The sequence below is a fragment of the Coregonus lavaretus genome (genome assembly GCF_964263955.1).
Source record: "Coregonus lavaretus genome assembly, chromosome: 15".
Taxonomy (NCBI): domain Eukaryota; kingdom Metazoa; phylum Chordata; class Actinopteri; order Salmoniformes; family Salmonidae; genus Coregonus; species Coregonus lavaretus.
Window position 1 is genome coordinate 26,248,730 of NC_140002.1, and position 20,088 is coordinate 26,268,817.

General features: G+C 44.0%; 1 protein-coding gene across 2 annotated transcripts in view; it reads left to right on the forward strand.

Moving 5' to 3' along the window:
* Window positions 1-20,088, forward strand: part of LOC311142374 (mediator of RNA polymerase II transcription subunit 13-like) — a 130,411-nt gene that overhangs the window by 58,426 nt on the left and 51,897 nt on the right. For both annotated transcript variants that reach the window (XM_084178020.1, XM_084178021.1), the window contains exon 4: window positions 15,351-15,496. In XM_084178020.1, the coding sequence (XP_084034146.1) occupies window positions 15,351-15,496 (146 nt within the window). The remainder of the gene's footprint in view (window positions 1-15,350; window positions 15,497-20,088) is intronic.

Here is a 20,088-nt window from a genome sequence, read left to right on the forward strand (position 1 = left end):
AGGAGTTCTTAGTCGCACAATTTTACATCTAACTAAGATGTTTGATGCATTATTTCTCAAGTAAAAAATGTGCATGAAAACGATTAGTCTCTGGTTGAATGAACGGATATTTTCATCTCTGTCACATGAAACTGCTAGTATGTGCTGTGCCCTTTTGTTTTCCCTCTAATTGCATTATGGAACGAAAATTGGCGGGTAGGCTACTTCCTTGTGCGCATTGCTGCACTTATAATGTTCTGATGTGTTGCATCAGACTCATTGCTTTTAATGTTATTTTTTTCTCCTAGTCCTACTGGTTGAATGAATTTGGTATCTTATCGTCCCACAACTGTCCCAGAGTCTGTTTGCTATAGGCTATTTCTTTCTCGACAAGCTGACCAATAGAATAGGTAGCCTAAACTTTTTTACTATAGTAGATTGACATAGGCTAGTGATTTTGCTGTTCGTTACTTGTCTTGTTGGCTGAGGAAAAGTACAAAGTGGACCACACATCAGTGCATCCTCGACTTGCATGTTCTGTTAATATGAATTACCATATTCTAAATGTGATTTCTGTCATTCTGAGCACCGTGGGTGGACACCTTAATTTGGTTACGCACCCAATGCATTTGGATCCGGTAAATTTCTGAAATGTCCGGTAAATTAATATGTTGCCAGTGAAATTTCTGGCGCCACATTTTCCTAACGGAAACCCTACACCCTACATATCTTCACACAGCCCAACCCCACCTTGCCTCCCCAGAATAATTGAGAGATTACAGAGTTTGTTTGGAGCTGACAGTGTGTGTGTGCTGGCCGTGACAGTGACAATGGGCCCGTGGTGGCACGCCACACAGCCGTGGCAACAGCAGGCACGTCAGCCGAGCCTGGTCCAATGTGATTGTGCTGCACTTTTCAGCCAACTGGCGACAAATCCCCTGCCCCTTTGTGTGTGTGTGCGTGTGTGACACAGCGGTTAGGTCATGTGTCTCTGCTGTATTTGTTGTTGTTTTTATAATACGGGCATGGGGGCTACTAAGGGTTAAAAATGAACATATGTCTATTATCTATTGACATTTATTCCTTGCACAATGGAGAAAAGAATCTGCTGCTGAGAAATGCCTCAATGAGCACTTGAGAATTTGATCAATACTCACTCTCCGTGTGATGATATTTAAGACATAGGATACATTGTTTACATCTCCATTTTAGACAGCTCTGGGAACCTTCTTATCCTAACCTCTCATTATTGTTTTATCTTAAAAATCCATATTAGCCTCTTTCAATGGCAGTTTACTCAACTGATGAGTGAGTATCTCTAAAGTGAGTTTCTCTGATAGAGAGGATGAAAAGGAGCATGCCCAGACACTGTTGATGTGGTGTGGCTGCCGTTCTGCCTAATCGGCTACAGGTGGCAGCCCTCTATTCCTTTAGCTCCCTCAGCCGGGCAACACAGAACACATACACACACCAACATTTTTAGAATCGGAAAAAGGAAATGAGCGTTCCTTTTGGATTTCACTCTGTGTCAAAATGTTCTCTCCTACCAGACTCTTTAGATCACACTCTCTCAGCACAGTATGAGACTGGTGTGTAGAAGTCAATTGGAGTGGGTTTTGAGAGGCAGAGTGTGTGTGTTTGTGTCAGAGACAAGAGTGAGTGTGAGTAAATGATTCTGAGTTTGTGGTTTCTGTGGTTACTCCTGCAATGCTGCTCTCGGCAGACAGCCTGTGTGTTTAGTCTGCACAGCTCAGACAGACAGACAGACAGACAGTAAGCTGGATACACTCCTCTTCTCCTTCCCCTCAGTACCTATCCCTCTTTTCCCTCCCTTTCTCCCTCTCTCTCCCCCTTCTCCTCCCTCCCTCCCTCCCTCCCTCCCTCTTAGACACCTCACCTCAGCGGTGCTAAAGGTAGTCTAGACCTGCTCTCTCCCTAGTGCTGCTGCAGCGCCATGGTAGCAGAGGGGGCGGTGCACATGCCTGACTTAGTCTCCAGCTCCTCCCCCCTGCTCTCTCTCTGTCACACCCCCACAGGTGGTTGGCTGAGCTGTCATAGACCTGGAGGCTTGTCCTGCGTGTGTGTGTGCACTGCATGTTTATTTGTGTGATATCTGCTCTCCTAGGGCCGATTCAGACTTAGGAAATCTATTCCTTTTTTAGGCATTTTGATTTAAGCACTTCTCAGTAGTTGGTATTCAGACTTACCGTATGCAGGTGCGTAAAGGGCTTTGCAGGTGTGGCTCCCTTGCTCGAAATGAATAAATGTAATTCAACCGCTGAAACCATCCCACTTGCTGGCCAACATATTTTCTCATGGAGTTCTCATTCAATAGGCTTTTCAGTGCATTTATCTAAAGGCATCCCTTTAAGTACAGTGTACCTTTAATTCAGATTTTCTTGACAGACTCACTAGAATATATACTGAACAAAAATATAAACAAAACATGCAACAATTTCAAAGATTTTACTGAGTTACAGTTCATATAAGGAAATCAGTCAATTGAAATAAATTCATTAGGCCCTAATCTATGGATTTCACGACTGGGCAAGGGTGCAGCCATGGGTGGGCCTTTGAGGGCATAGGCTCACCCACTTGGCAGCCAGGCCCACCCACTAGGGAGCCAGGCCCAGCCAATCAGAATTAGTTTTTCCCCACAAAAGGGCTTTATTACTAACAGAAATAATCCTCAGCACCAACCCCACCCTCCCTCAGACGATTCCGCAGGTGAAGAATCCGGATGTGGTGGACCTCGGCTGGCGTGGTTACACGTGGGCTGCGGTTGTGAGGCCGGTTGGACGTACTGCCAAATTCTCTAAAACGACGTTGGAGGCAGCTTATGGTAGTGAAATGAACATTCAATTGTCTGGCAACAGCTCTGGTGGACATTCCTACAGTCAGCATGCCAATTGCATGCTCCCTCAAAACTTGAGACATCTGTGGCATTGTGTTGTGTGACAAAACTGAACATTTTAAAATAGCCTTTTATTGTCCACAGCACAAGGTGCACCTGTGTAATGACAGGATCATTTATTTCAACTCATGAAACATGGGACCAACACTTTACATGTTGCATTTATATTTTTGTTCAGTGTAAATATTAGCCACTATCGGTAGACACCATCAGTAATACCCACTTTAGTGCAGTGACTGTTAGTTTCCTTTAATTTGTAGCCTACATTTTGCATCATTCCATTACATCATTAGTTTACCTTTTTTTCCTCTGTCACGTCTGTGTGGTTGTTCCTGATGGTCACTAGCAACAGTGGATCATATTAGGCTAACGTATTACAATTTGTGCAATAATTTGGGACATGTAGCCTATTTGAATCATTATGGAACGCAGACCATACGTAGCAGTTTAACCCTTTTAACCCCTAGAAAATAGATACGTGTCAGCTAAGCTAACAACGGCTAAATTCTTTATGATGGCAGCCATGTTTGTTTATGTTTGACAAGCGAAAACTCCCTAATCCCAGAATGACATTCACTATAAAACGCAAATAAACAAAGTTTTAGTCAAAGATGGCTGCGCCCATAGCCCGAATAAGATCAACTTAGTTTGGCCACTTTTTAGTATATTACAAATATTTGATGTGCTTGTTACAGTGTATACAAGAACCAGAGCACATGACTTGAGAAGTCATTTACAGTTTTTGACAAATCACAAAGCAATTAAAGTGTTTTCACCTAAAATACAAGCCTACAGCCTTGCTTAGCCTAGCCGTAGCGCCAAAGCTAAACAGGGTTGCCAGATTTGGGTGAAACTATTTTAGAGGGGTTTGTAGTCAGTAATAACTGAAGTTTATACAAATGTAACCACGTTTTGGAAGGAGATCGATAACTGGTCCACCCATGTAACATTCAGCCCGTAGATGACGCCAAAGCATAAACCTAGATAATCCTGTCTAGCTCCATAGTTTACGATAACCCATTATATCTACAACCTCGCCTCACATGGTCTCTGCACACAAAATAGCTGATTACACACACACACCATTCAATCTGATCATCCACACAAACTACCTCACTTTGTTGCTTACATGACTTAATCCACTCTGTTCTCATTCTCTTCCACCCCGACCAGGCAAAACCTATCCAAGCCATAATACTCACCGCATTTGATGATTGCGAAATATCTTCCTCGCTTGGCGACGAGGCAGGCAACTTTAGGCTACATGTCCAGTGGAGATAATATGTTGACATGATGATAAAATATAGGCACCACTGTAGCCTAGTTTTTCCAGGGGAGAATAAATTAAATTAATTTAAAAAATGAACTAAAAGCATTTAGGATGCCAGCGTTTCCCTTAACAATGGTCGGCATATGTAATATATGCTCATACTCCGCTCTCACTTTGTTTGTTCGCCACTATTGTATTAAACACACTAGACTTACCTGTGGTTTCCCGCCCTGTTTCACACGCGCAGCCCCTCAGACAGGCTAATACCAAAGCCTCTTTCAGATAATAATAAATGTAGGGCTGACCCCATTTAGTCAACTGGTCGATTGTTTGGTCGATAGGCTGTTGGTCGACCGAGGATTTTTTAGACGGGCAGTATTTTATGGCACATGTCTTTTTTTGTCTTTTTTTTTTTTTGTCTTGATTGATTGATGCCTGTCTCAGTGGACTAATCCATTGCGGACTCCACGGGGATGGCCCATTAATTCCCATAATTTCTAATATACAATGTTTGTTTGGTTACTGTAATTTCTGTTAATGCATTCAATATATTATTATTACAGTATTTTACAGTTCTCATTGTCGGAGTGGACACTTTGTTTGCAGAGTGCACAACCTATCCTACACTTGTGAGAAACAAGTTTTGGTTTATTTCATTCCATTTACGAGTTGTCAATTGATTCATTGTGTTTTGTTTGGAGTGGTCCTGTCAATGTTGAGTAAGGATGCGCACCTGATTACGCATAGAAGTAGGCCTAGGCTACCTGGCCTGCGTGCAAATGTAGGCTTATAAATGTGCCCATTTGGGGATCTGATAGTATTTCTGAATGTCTTAACTCAGTAATGAGTTCACCTCAAACAGCAAGTAAACAAAGTCTGTTTTTACATCCATTGAGAAAGGCTACATTGAGGAACTACTGTCAATTAGGAACATTTCGATAACCACTCAGCATTGGTGTAGCCAATGTGATATATTTTTATCAGGATACTTTCTACCTGCAGGCTGCAATGTTTTTATTTGTTGGCTTTATGTAGGCTATTTTTACATAGTGGCAATGGTAATAGAAGTTACTTTTAGATTTGTATAATTTTCATTTAGATTTAGATATCATGTTTATTAATCACATGACAATGATTTTGAGATATGTGGTCCTCTGTAGCTCAGCTGGTAGAGCACGGTGCTTGTAACGCCAAGGTAGTGGGTTCGATCCCCGGGACCACCCATACACAAAAATGTATGCACGCATGACTGTAAGTCGCTTTGGATAAAAGCGTCTGCTAAATGGCATATTATATTATTATATGAAGACTTTATTATCAAAGAAATTAAACTGTTCCACCAAAATGTGCATATGAAAATCACAACTGGCATGCAGATTGGTAGAAATGGTAAGATAAATTGGCACTCCAAATAGAAAAGGTTGCCGATCCCTGGTGTAGCCTATTACCGGCAACTTTGGGAGCGTAATGGAAGAATCTGCGAAGGCCAGCAGCAGCGGGAGGAGGATGTTCGGAACAGGTTTTTTTCTTCTGGTTAGGCTATCTTGATCTCTGGCTCCCTCTTGAGTCATTTGTGAGTCTTAATTATATAACCACAGTGTGCTTAAAGCATCAGACAAGCTCAGTAGCCTACATAGGGTGTGTCTATATATGGAGAAATACACGTTTTAAAATGTAGGCCCGTCGATTGGTCGAAAGAACAGACGACTCTTGGTTGACCAAGATTTATTTTAGTCGGGGACAGCCCTAAATAAATGTAATATAGATAATAATAATTATATAATGATCAACAATACTATAGATACTCGCTGCTACTACTATAGGCAGAAAGAATAAGAGATTGAGTGGTTAAAAAAATACCGTTTTATAAAGCCTAATATGAAGTAGAAAATGCGGTCTTGATGCAGTGAGGGGTGCAGAGAATAGCGGCAAAATGCAACAATCAAATTCTAGAACAGCAGAATAGAATTTCTCGACGACTGAACTGTTGTCATCACAGTTCCATGATTAGTGAGGATAAGGGTAGATTTATAGGACTATTGTTCAACCCCTATTGCACACTTTTCTCACCTTCCAATAGTTCATGGATTAAACAATTGAATATGGCAACATTCAGGAAGAATCAAACACTACTTTTGATTTGCCAATATATTTATTGCGTAAAGGCTCTCCAACCCTGTTTATGTATGAATCATAAATACTTTCCTAACCCTAAATAGAGAGTATTTAAAAAATGTACCAATTGGTGCTGAAAAGGAGACGAATATGCGTGTATTTAGATGGATTTCTTTCATTGATCCGTATTCTGAACCTGTCTCGATATACACTGAACAGAAATATAAACGCAACATGTAAAGTGTTGGTCCCATGTTTCATGAGCTGAAATAAAAAATCCCAGAAATCTTCCATACGCCCAAAAAGCTTATTTCTCTCACATTTTGTGAACAAATCTGTTAGTGAGCATTTAGTGCCAAGATAATCCATCCACCTGACAGGTGTGGCATATCAAGAAGCTGATTAAACAGCATGAGCATTAAACAGGTGCACCTTGTGCTGGGGACAATAAAAGGCCACTCTAAAATGTGCAGTTTTGTCACACAACACAATGCCACAGATGTCTCAAGTTTTGAGGGAGTCTGCAATTGGCATGCTGACTGCAGGAATGTCCACCAGAGCTGTTGTCAGATAATTGAATGCTCATTTCTCTACCATAAGGTGCCTCCAAAGTCGTTTTAGAGAATTTGGCAGTACATCCAACCGGCCTCACAACCGCAGACCATGTGTATGGCATTGTGTGGGGGAGTGGTTTGCTGATGTCAACGTTGTGAACAGAGTGCCCCATGGTGGTGGTGGGGTTATGGTACAATGAGGGAAAAAAGTATTTGATCCCCTGCTGATTTTGTATGTTTGCCCACTGACAAAGACATGATCAGTCTATAATTGTAATGGTAGGTTTATTTGAACAGTGAGAGACAGAATAACAACAAAAAAATCCAGAAAAACGCATGTCAAAAATGTTATGAATTGATTTGCATTTTAATGAGGGAAATAAGTATTTGACCCCTCTGCAAAACATGACTTAGTACTTGGTGGCAAAACCCTTGTTGGCAATCACAGAGGTCAGACGTTTCTTGTAGTTGGCCACCAGGTTTGCACACATCTCAGGAGGGATTTTGTCCCACTCCTCTTTGCAGATCTTCTTCAAGTCATTAAGGTTTCGAGGCTGATGTTTGGCAACTCGAACCTTCAGCTCCCTCCACAGATTTTCTATGGGATTAAGGTCTGGAGACTGGCTAGGCCACTCCAGGACCTTAATGTGCTTCTTCTTGAGCCACTCCTTTGTTGCCTTGGCCGTGTGTTTTGGGTCATTGTCATGCTGGAATACCCATCCACGACCCATTTTCAATGCCCTGGCTGAGGGAAGGAGGTTCTCACCCAAGAGTTGACGGTACATGGCCCGGTCCATCGTTCCTTTGATGCGGTGAAGTTGTCCTGTCCCCTTAGCAGAAAAACACCCCCAAAGCATAATGTTTCCACCTCCATGTTTGACGGTGGGGATGGTGTTCTTGGAGTCATAGGCAGCATTCCTCCTCCTCCAAACACGGCGAGTTGAGTTGATGCCAAAGAGCTCGATTTTGGTCTCATCTGACCACAACACTTTCACCCAGTTCTCCTCTGAATCATTCAGATGTTCATTGGCAAACATCAGACGGGCATGTACAGTGGGGAAAAAAAGTATTTAGTCAGCCACCAATTGTGCAAGTTCTCCCACTTAAAAAGATGAGAGAGGCCTGTAATTTTCATCATAGGTACACGTCAACTATGACAGACAAATTGAGAAGAAAAAAATTCAGAAAATCACATTGTAGGATTTTAAATGAATTTATTTGCTAATTATGGTGGAAAATAAGTATTTGGTCACCTACAAACAAGCAAGATTTCTGGCTCTCACAGACCTGTAACTTCTTCTTTAAGAGGCTCCTCTGTCCTCCACTCGTTACCTGTATTAATGGCACCTGTTTGAACTTGTTATCAGTATAAAAGACACCTGTCCACAACCTCAAACAGTCACACTCCAAACTCCACTATGGCCAAGACCAAAGAGCTGTCAAAGGACACCAGAAACAAAATTGTAGACCTGCACCAGGCTGGGAAGACTGAATCTGCAATAGGTAAGCAGCTTGGTTTGAAGAAATCAACTGTGGGAGCAATTATTAGGAAATGGAAGACATACAAGACCACTGATAATCTCCCTCGATCTGGGGCTCCACGCAAGATCTCACCCCGTGGGGTCAAAATGATCACAAGAACGGTGAGCAAAAATCCCAGAACCACACAGGGGGACCTAGTGAATGACCTGCAGAGAGCTGGGACCAAAGTAACAAAGCCTACCATCAGTAACACACTACGCCGCCAGGGACTCAAATCCTGCAGTGCCAGACGTGTCCCCCTGCTTAAGTCAGTACATGTCCAGGCCCGTCTGAAGTTTGCTAGAGTGCATTTGGATGATCCAGAAGAGGATTGGGAGAATGTCATATGGTCAGATGAAACCAAAATATAACTTTTTGGTAAAAACTCAACTCGTCGTGTTTGGCGGACAAAGAATGCTGAGTTGCATCCAAAGAACACCATACCTACTGTGAAGCATGGGGGTGGAAACATCATGCTTTGGGGCTGTTTTTCTGCAAAGGGACCAGGACGACTGATCCGTGTAAAGGAAAGAATGAATGGGGCCATGTATCGTGAGATTTTGAGTGAAAACCTCCTTCCATCAGCAAGGGCATTGAAGATGAAACGTGGCTGGGTCTTTCAGCATGACAATGATCCCAAACACACCGCCCGGGCAACGAAGGAGTGGCTTCGTAAGAAGCATTTCAAGGTCCTGGAGTGGCCTAGCCAGTCTCCAGATCTCAACCCCATAGAAAATCTTTGGAGGGAGTTGAAAGTCCGTGTTGCCCAGCGACAGCCCCAAAACATCACTGCTCTAGAGGAGATCTGCATGGAGGAATGGGCCAAAATACCAGCAACAGTGTGTGAAAACCTTGTGAAGACTTACAGAAAACGTTTGACCTGTGTCATTGCCAACAAAGGGTATATAACAAAGTATTGAGAAACTTTTGTTATTGACCAAATACTTATTTTCCACCATAATTTGCAAATAAATTCATTAAAAATCCTACAATGTGATGTTTTTTTCTCATTTTGTGTGTCATAGTTGACGTGTACCTATGATGAAAATTACAGGCCTCTCTCATCTTTTTAAGTGGGAGAACTTGCACAATTGGTGGCTGACTAAATACTTTTTTTCCCCACTGTATATGTGCTTTCTTGAGCAGGGGGACCTTGCGGGCGCTGCAGGATTTCAGTCCTTTACGGCGTAGTGTGTTACCAATTGTTTTCTTGGTGACTATGGTCCCAGCTGCCTTGAGATCATTGACAAGATCCTCCCGTGTAGTTCTGGGCTGATTCCTCACCGTTCTCATGATCATTGCAACGCCACGAGGTGAGATCTTGGCATGGAGCCCCAGGCCGAGGGAGATTGACAGTTCTTTTGTCTTTCTTCCATTTGCGGATAATCGCACCAACTCTGGTCACCTTCTCACCAAACTGCTTGGCGATTTTCTTGTAGCCCATTCCAGCCTTGTGTAAGTCTACAATCTTGTCCCTGACATCCTTGGAGAGGTCTTTGGTCTTGGCCATGGTGGAGAGTTTGTAATCTGATTGATTGATTGCTTCTGTGGACAGGTGTCTTTTATACAGGTAACAAGCTGAGATTTGGACCACTCCCTTTAAGAGTGTGCTCCTAATCTCAGCTCGTTACCTGTATAAAAGACACCTGGGAGCCAGAAATCGTTCTGATTGAGAGGGGGTCAAATACTTATTTCCCTCATTAAAATGCAAATCGATTTATAACATTTTTGACATGTGTTTTTCTGGATTTTTTTTGTTGTTATTTTGTCTCTCACTGTTCAAATAAACCTACCATTAAAAGTATAGACTGATCATTTCTTTGTCAGTGGGCAAACTTACAAAATCAGCAGGGGATCAAATACTTTTTTCCCTCACTGTATGGGCAGGCATACACTACGGACAACTAACACAATTGCATTTTATCGATGGCAATTTGAATGCACAAAAATACCGTGACGAGATCCTGGGGCCCGTTGTGAGGCCCTTTTTTTTTTAAAGGTATCTGACCAACAGATGCATATCTGTATTCCCAGTCATGTGAAATCCATAGATTAGGGCCTAATGAATTTATTTCAATTGACTGATTTCCTCATATGATCTGTAACCCACTAAAATCGTTGAAATTGTTGCATGTTGCGTTTATATTTTTGTTCGGTATAATAGGTTAGCGATGGTAAAAGAAACGACTGAAAAGTCTGGGCATATAATTAAAACATTCTACAGTGCATAAATCAACTCAGCAGGTTTGGCGCTACTGTCAGTGCTCACGGGTTTCCATAGGCTACAGCCTCAGCTTGGGTCTCCAAATTTCACCCTTGCAACCTATGAAGCCATAGGTCAACAATTACAATTTGGTATAAGGTCACAGCTATTTAAAATTCACTGTGGAAAAGAGGCCGAAATACCTGTCATGTTGAAATGCTTTTCAGTTTGCTGAAATATGAATGTTTTCACATTCGAGAGCTTGGGACTGCGTTATATTCAAAATTGAGTTATTGACATAGCCTTGTTCTGTTCAATGTTCTCTACCTATATAGTACTCTAAATACCCCAATGTATGTAGTTAAGATAAAAAGAATGCAAGATAAAACTTGCTGACACCATTCAAACCAATGAGGGTTCGGAAATTTAAAGCCAACTATCTCAGAATCATATTTTTGCAGATAGATCCTTATAGTCCCAAGTTCACGATTTGTCTCCAGCGATCATAAGGTAAAATAGATCTAAAACAATTGTCATTATATTTACAATCCCCTTATCCAAACGGAATACTCAAACTGTCTTATCAGTAGATCTTATCAATTTATACATTACAGTGCATGGAGATTGGTGTTATTTCTATCTGAAAAAAGTAGATGTTTTGCCACTTAGAACCGAAGGTTGCTCAACCTTATTCATGGTTTCCTCGCATGTAAAGGTGGTGGAATTATGAGGGAATTAAGTCAATATCAGAATACTGCATATCTGTAGACACACCTCTGCCACACCTCCATTTTTGCAATCTCCATCCCAAACAAATACCTGGCTGACACATACTTTTGCCCATGCTTAAGTTCAAGGTCAGAATACGCGTAGAGAGAAAGGTGCATAAAAAGGGAATTAAATTCCAATAATGCACCTGTAATTCCTAGAGAATAAAGGCGAGGTGTGAGGCTTCCTCCACTCGCTAAATTGTTGGCTCCCTGCCCCACCTTGCCTTAACAGCCCAGACACACACACCACAGGAGGCCCGAGAGGCTCAGCGCTCTACTTCTGGGCGGTCCTGCCCTGACACACCTTACTAACAGAGCCTGTTTCTCTCTCACAGCCACTGGGAAGCCATATATTTTTACTCCTCTATTATTACCGGACAGCTCTTTAATATTAGCTGACTTTGATCTAGCAGTCACTCACCTGGCTGCCCTTGGCTCTTTGATACTAGCTGCCTCCGATCTAGCTGTGTTGCTCATGTTGCTCTTTCTCTCTTTGGCACAGTCTCTCTCTATGGTAAACAGTCTATCTTTATGGCACACAGTCTCTCTCTATGGCACACAGTCTCTCTCTATGGCACACAGTCCGTCTCAGTCAGTCAGTTTGCCCTGGGGGCAGGGAGAGACCGTCCCACTGTGACCTCCCAGTCAGTTTGCCCTGGGGGCAGGGAGAGACCGTCCCACCGTGACCTCCCAGTCAGTTTGCCCTGGGGGCAGGGAGAGACCGTCCCACCGTGACCTCCCAGTCAGTTTGCCCTGGGGGCAGGGAGAGACCGTCCCACCGTGACCTCCCAGTCAGTTTGCCCTGGGGGCAGGGAGAGACCGTCCCACTGTGACCTCCCAGTCAGTTTGCCCTGGGGGCAGGGAGAGACCGTCCCACTGTGACCTCCCAGTCAGTTTGCCCTGGGGGCAGGGAGAGACCGTCCCACCGTGAACTCCCAGTCAGTTTGCCCTGGGGGCAGGGAGAGACCGTCCCACTGTGACCTCCCAGTCAGTTTGCCCTGGGGGCAGGGAGAGACCGTCCCACTGTGGCCTCCCAGTCAGTCTGCACCAAGGCCCCAGGGCAGGGAGAGACAGGCTGCTCTGTTGGAACCTAACATCAGCCAGAATGTCTGAGTGGAGACAGATAGGAGAAAGAGGGAGGCTGTTCCAGAGACAGACAGACAGTAGTGAGGAAGTTATGGAGCGATTTCATTGCCAACAGAAAATATATTTGAAATCAATATTTTTGCATTTAGAAATTGAATTAGTAAATTAAGACTTGTATTTCATGATTTGAAACGGAATTGAATGACTGTTTATATTATTACATTTACATTTTAGTCATTTAGCAGACGCTCTTATCCAGAGCGACTTACAGTTAGTGAATACATATATATTTTTTATACTGGCCCCCCGTGGGAATCAAACCCACAACCCTGGCGTTGCAAACACCATGCTCTATCAACTGAGCTACATCCCTGCCGGCCATTCCCTCCCCTACCCTGGACGACGCTGGGCTAATTGTGCGCCGCCCATGAGTCTCCCGGTCGCGACAGAGCCTGGATTCGAACCAGGATCTCTAGTGGCACAGTTAGCACTGCGATGCAGTGCCTTAGACCACTGCGCCACTATTATATTTCAATTTAATTGAATATTCAAATCCAATATTTATATATTCAGTTTCAGTATGGTAAATATTGCATTCATTGTCTGTGTATCAAGTTTACTAACTATAATTTCAAGTTTACCTAAGTTTCATATAGAGTGCCTTCAGAAATTATTCATACCCTTGACTTATTCTACATTTTGTTGTGTTACGGCCTGAATTCAAAATGGATAACATTTTTGCAAATGAATTGAAAATAAAATACATAAATATCTCATTTACATAAGTATTCACACCCGAGTCAACACATGTTAGAATCACCTTTAGCAGCGATTACAGCTGTGAGTCTTTCTGGGTAAATCTCTAAGAGCTTTTCACACCTGAATTGTACAATATTTGCACATGATCAATGCTAGACAGCAATTTTCAGCAGGGGACTGCAACCTTACAGATAATTGTATGTGTGGGGTACAGAGATGAGGTAGTAATTCAAAAATCATGTTAAACACTATTTTGCACAAAGAGTGAGTCCATGCAACTTTTGTGACTTGTTAAGCACATTTTTACTGCTGAACGTATTTAGGATTGCCATAAAAGGGGTTGAATACTTATTGATTCAAGACATTTCAGCTTTTAATTTTTAATTAATTTGTATAAAACAAATCAAAAAACATAATTCCACTTTGACATTATGGGGTATTGTGTGTAGGCCAGTGACAAAAAAAATATCTAAATTTTATCCAGTTTAAATTCAGGCTGTAATACAACAAAATGTGGAATAAGTCAAGGGGTGTGAATACTCTCTGAAGGCACTGCATTCAACTTCTCAAATACATTCATATTCAGTTTTCAAATTCAGTTCTCTAAATTCAAATTCAAAACCAGAGACAACATCCTGGTACTTGGCCAACAAGGAATGGTAGAAGAGAACAGATATAATCAAACACTCTCTGTGTTAAACAGGTTTCTGACGGCTTCTGAAACCAATGTGGCATTTTGAATTTGCTTCTTCATATGAGTTTGTCTCTAGCGTTTGAACCGTTTGGGTTATTAGCTATTATGACCCCATTCCTGAAAGATAGGATTCTCTGGAACATGGTCATGCCTTCTATTCCCGTCTATTATGTTAGAAGGGACATGTTAGAAGGGAGTGTGATGAAAAACGAAATTTGGCCCCCATAACAATATAGTTGAATTGCCCTGTCATAGGACTTCCTCAGATAGCTATTCCACTCCCTATTTAATCTCGATCTTGTGACTGACTGGGTTCGAACCGGGTTTCCTGCATGTCTCAAGACTGTGTTAGCCCACTTAGCTAAAGCCCATGCATTTCTTTTTAAACTATCAAGGATATAACAAAGTTACAGATTTATTGCCATTGTATAGACTATCCTTGTTAGTGCATGTCTAGTATACAAAAGTCTGTAGTGGAAATGTTTCTCTCCTCCAGCCTTGTGCCACTCAGTTCTTCCTCAGACCTGTCTCATGATAATGATATATTATTAGTCTGATTCCTTCACTCCTTTTTCATTCCCCTTCTTTTCTTTAATCCTCTGCAACAGCAGCTCTGCCAGGGAGAGATGGAGGGAGAGAGAGACAGAGCTGTAGAGAAAAGGGATAGATATTTGCTTAACCAAATCCTCTAAGGAGGCAACCCCTCTTTGATCCAGTACTAAATTAACCGCGTCCGCTTTCATTTGGTCTTCTGTCAGGTGGCTGTGCTGCGTAGGATGAGAGGAAGCAGAGAGAGGCTGGAGACAATAGTCTCTCTCTCGCTTTCTTTCCCTGTCACTCCTTCCATCTCTCTCGCTTCTGCTCACTTTATTTCTCTACTCCCTCTATCTCTCTCTCTCTCTCACTTCCTCTCACCCCATTGCTTTGTGTGGCATGTCTTTAACTCTGTATGTGTGGGTTAGGGTTCTCAAGAGTTCATGACTCAGAGTTTGCACTCTTTATTGGTCACTTGGAGTGCAAACAACACACACACACACACACACACACGCACACACTACACACACTACAGTACAGACTCAGCATTCTGCTGTAGTATAAGAATACAGATGTTTGACCTTGGTGAAACAACTTGATTTGGATTGTGATGATGTCATATTAGGTCTCTGTTCAATCAGTGACATATCATTTCCCTAACCCGTCCTCTCCACCTATGGTATTCTAGCCAGGAGACCCTGTCACGTTAGAGATGTTGCTCCATGGCTGAATCATTGTTATCTCCCAAAATCTCTCCGCTCCTCCGTCCATCCATTAGCAGGCAAATTAAGTGTTTTGCCCTCTCTCGCTCACTCTCTCATCTTCTATCACTCCCCTTCTCTCTTTCTCTGTTGTATCATTCACCAGTTCACACAGAATCATCCAAGCTAAAATGACTCACTCTGTGCTCTCTCTCTCTCGCTCATTGTCTCTCTTTCTCTCTCTCCACAGTGAACACCTGTCGTGCTCGTTCACTTTCTTCCTCCATGGGGAGAGTAACGTGTGCACCAGCGTGGAGATCAACCAGCACCAGCCTGTCTACCACCTGAGTGACGAGCATCTCACCCTGGCCCAGCAGGCCTCCAGCCCCTTCCAAGGTGGGTGGAGTGTACACACACATGTGCACGCGCACACACACACACACTCCTTTCACCCCACACTTCCCCTCAGGGAAAGGATTTCATCGCTTAAGTGAACATGTATCATTGGCTTTGAGCACATGTAGAACCCAAAGGAGAAAAAAGAGAGAGAGCAGTGCAGTACATCAGTGCTGTGTGAGAATAGACTGCTCTGTTCTCTCAGCTCTGTGTCGTGTCTCTCTAATAGAAGACAGGGGTAATCCTCTGGTATTAACAGGCTCCTCTACTCTGCTCTGCTCCACTCCTCTCCTCCGCTCCTCCTCGCTTCATCAGACAGCCTGACAGTAATGATGTGCCACCAGCAGCCCTCACACACCTCCCACTTTCCCTCCCCCCTCTATCCCCATGTTCTGGTTTTCCCTGTCATCCTACTCTTCCTCACTTACCCCTCCCTCTTTTCTCCACCTCTCCCCTGCTCCCATACTACTCTTCATCTCAATCTCTCTCTCTCTCTCCACCTTCTTTTCCCTCTTCTTATTTATTTTTCCCTCTCTCCCTGCCCCTGCCTCTAGCCCTCAGAGGGCTGTCCCCACTAGCTGAGGTCTGCTGCTGGAGACATCTGTACAATTAGCGGGTCCCAACGGCAGCAGCTGTACAAGACACGCAGAGGACAGAGAGGAGGGAGCCTACAAAGAAAACGGCAACAAAAGAGATCCTAACAAAAGAACGAGGAGGAGAAGGAGGAAAGCTTGAAGGAGCGATCATTACACCAGGCACAAGGGCTTTGCCTTAGGTTAACTAAAAAAATGCCTTCCCACCTCCACTTCCTCCCTTCCCACCTGGAACCTAATAATGGTGATCACTCTGTCCATTCTCTGATCTGACTGGAGAGCAGCACTGCACAGGGAAAACTAGCTGCAGTCATTTCTTCCTCCTCTAGCCTCACAGTAATAATGTCCATTCTAGTTAGAGCCTGGTGCTGTTTAAATGTAAAATTAATGTAAACGTAAACAAACACTCTATAGCCTCAAAACACGGTTAAAAATATAATTTTCATATCATGGATGGTCAGTTCTTGGCATCCATAGCTCTTTCTATGAATTTGAGAGTGGTTACATTTCTCCAGCCCCATCCTTCAGCATTTTACCGAAACAGTGGCGGGGAAGACGCTTTGTAATTGTTTCAACTGTGGATTGCCCTTTTAAGGCCTGCTGCTCTGTAGATTCAATAGCAGGTGAATGGATGTGATTCCAGTGGTGGTGGAGAGGTGTGCGTTTTAGAGGACATATAGATAGATAGATAGATAGATAGATAGATAGATAGATAGACAGACAGACAGACAGACAGACAGACAGACAGACAGACAGACAGACAGACAGACAGACAGACAGACAGACAGACAGACAGACAGACAGACAGACAGACAGACAGACAGACAGACAGACAGACAGATAGATAGATAGATAGATAGATAAGATAGATAGATAGATAGATAGATAGATAGATAGATAGATAGATAGATAGATAGATAGATAGATAGATAGATAGATAGATACCAATATACCAACCTGCCAATACCATGTATGGGACTTGAGGTTGCAGACTGGAAGATATGCTGCTCTATGTGTGTGGTGCCATAGTGCACAGGCAAATTGATCAATGGTTTTAATGTGGAGTCAATTGTCCTCTGGTCATCAAATAGGTTTCTCTTCAATTAAAGATGGTGTTTAATGCTCTGTGGTGGGACCACTGATGTGACCAGTACTTTATGTCAGAGCACTGCCCCTCTATGAATGGGTAGTGATTGTGTATTTAACATCAGTACCAACAAACCGGCTGAATTCCCAGGGTGTGTGGGCAGGTATGTGTTCTCGCCATGAGCTATGTGTCTGTTTTAGCAGACCGAGCGTAACGGCAGAGAGGGGCTGATGTCTGCTAGCCCCCTCCCTCCTACACCTCCCTTCTTCTTACCCCTCCTCCCCTCACCCCCTCCCTCCTCTCATTTCTGACAGGCATGGTTTAGTGTGCGGCAGAGCACTCCAGCCTCTTCAGGATATGACCTCATAAAACAGCGCAGAGTGAATGTAATGAACTCTCAGCCCATTTGACTGATCTGAGCATATTTGACATGTCTTCAGGGAGATGGAGACAGAAAGAGAGAAGGGGAAGGAGGGAGGGCAGGAGGAGGGAGGGTTATGTTGTGTAATCTGGAGTGGACAGCAGTGAACATCAGAGGTGTGTATGAGTCAGTCAATCAGTCTTGTCAGACTGTCTGTTTGTTTCCTATTGTAGTCTCTGAGGGAACTGAATGTTCACTCAATTGTCTGGTGAGGTCACCCTCCACTTACTAGCTACTATGGCCCCTCCATTTAATCTCAGTGTGGTGGGAATATGAATATAGATTGACTAGCCTTCTCCTTAAAATGTCCTGACCTTGAGTGGTTTGCATTTAGCTGGCCAGCACTGTGTGTGTTCTAGATGTTCTCTCTCTGATACAGTGTTCCCTGTGAGATTAACTTCTCTCCCCCTCCTTCCTCCCTCCCTCCCTCAAGCCAGCCAGCCCCTGTTAGTTTCAAGTTATAATGTCACATGCACAAGTACAGTGAAATGCATTTCTTGCAAACCCAAAACCCAATAATGCAATAATTAATAACAATGTAATAAAACAATAAAAAAGGGAAATAAGAATAAATATGAAGAACACAATAACTAAGTAAGAATACTATATACAGAGTGATTGAGGTAGATTCAGTATGTATAGGGGTAAGGTGACCAGGCAATAGGATATAAGATAAACAGAGTAGCAGGAGCTTGTATGTGAGTGGGTGTAGAGTCAGTATAAATGTATGTTCATATTATGTGTGAGTGAGCAGATGATGGAGTGAGTGTTTGTGTAGGGCTTAAGGTTAACTCAGATAGTCCGTGTAGGGGGGGGAAGAAGGATTACTTTATCCTATCCCAGGTATTCCTTAAAGAGGTGGGGTTTCAAATGTCTCTGGAAGGTGGTGAGTGACTCCGCTGTCCTGGCGTCGTGAGGGAGCTTGTTCCACCATTGGGGTGCCAGAGCAGCGAACAGTTTTGACTGGGCTGAGCGGGAACTGTGCTTCCGCAGAGGTAGGGGAGCCAGCAGGCCAGAGGTGGATGAACGCAATGCCCTCGTTTGGGTGTAGGGACTGATCAGAGCCTGAAGGTACGGAGGTGCCGTTCCCCTCACAGCTCCGTAGGCAAGCACCATGGTCTTGTAGCAGATGCGAGCTTCAACTGGAAGCCAGTGGAGTGTGCGGAGGAGCGGGGTGACGTGAGAGAACTTGGGAAGGTTGAACACCAGACGGGCTGCGGCATTCTGGATGAGTTGTAGGGGTTTAATGGCACAGGCAGGGAGCCCAGCCAACAGCGAGTTGCAGTAATCCAGACGGGAGATGACAAGTGCCTGGATTAGGACCTGTGCCGCTTCCTGTGTAAGGCAGGGTCGTACTCTCCGAATGTTGTAGAGCATGAACCTACAGGATCAGGTCACCGCCTTGATGTTAGCGGAGAACGACAGTGTGTTGTCCAGGGTCACGCCAAGGCTCTTCGCACTCTGGGAGGAGGACACAACGGAGTTGTCAACCGTGATGGCGAGATCATGGAACGGGCAGTCCTTCCCCGGGAGGAAGAGCAGCTCCGTCTTGCCAAGGTTCAACTTGAGGTGGTGATCCGTCATCCATACTGATATGTCTGCCAGACATGCAGAGATGCGATTCACCACCTGGTTATCAGAAGGGGGAAAGGAGAAGATTAGTTGTGTGTCGTCTGCGTAGCAATGATAGGAGAGGACGTGAGGATATGACAGAGCCAAGTGACTTGGTGTATAGCGAGAATAGGAGAGGGCCTAGAACTGAGCCCTGGGGGACACCAGTGGTGAGAGCACGTGGTGCGGAGACAGCTTCTCGCCACGCCACTTTGTTGGAGCGACCGGTCAGGTAGGACGCAATCCAAGAGTGAGCCGCGCCGGAGATGCCCAGCTTGGAGAGGGTGGAGAGGAGGATCTGATGGTTCACAGTATTAAAGGCAGCAGACAGGTCTAGAAGAACAAGAGCAGAGGAGAGAGAGTTAGCTTTAGCAGTGCGGAGAGCCTCCGTGACACAGAGAAGAGCAGTCTCAGTTGAATGACCAGTCTTGAAACCTGACTGGTTTGGATCAAGAAGGTCATTCTGAGAGAGATAGCAAGAGAGTTGGCTAAAGACGCCACGCTCAATAGTTTTGGAGAGAAAAGAAAGAAGGGATACTGGTCTGTAGTTGTTGACATCAGAGGGATCGAGTGTTGGTTTTTTGAGAAGGGGTGCAACTCTCGCTCTCTTGAAGACGGAAGGGACATAGCCAGCGGTCAATGATGAGTTGATCAGCGAGGTGAGGTAAGGGAGAAGGTCACCGGAGATGGTCTGGAGAAGAGAGGAGGGGATAGGGTCAAGCGGGCAGGTTGTTGGGCGGCCGGCCGTCACAAGTCGCAAGATTTTATCTGGAGAGAGAGGGGAGAAAGAAGTCAAAGCATAGGGTAAGGCAGTGTGAGCAGGACCAGCAGTGTCATTTGACTTAACAAACGAGGATCGGATGTCATCAACCTTCTTTTC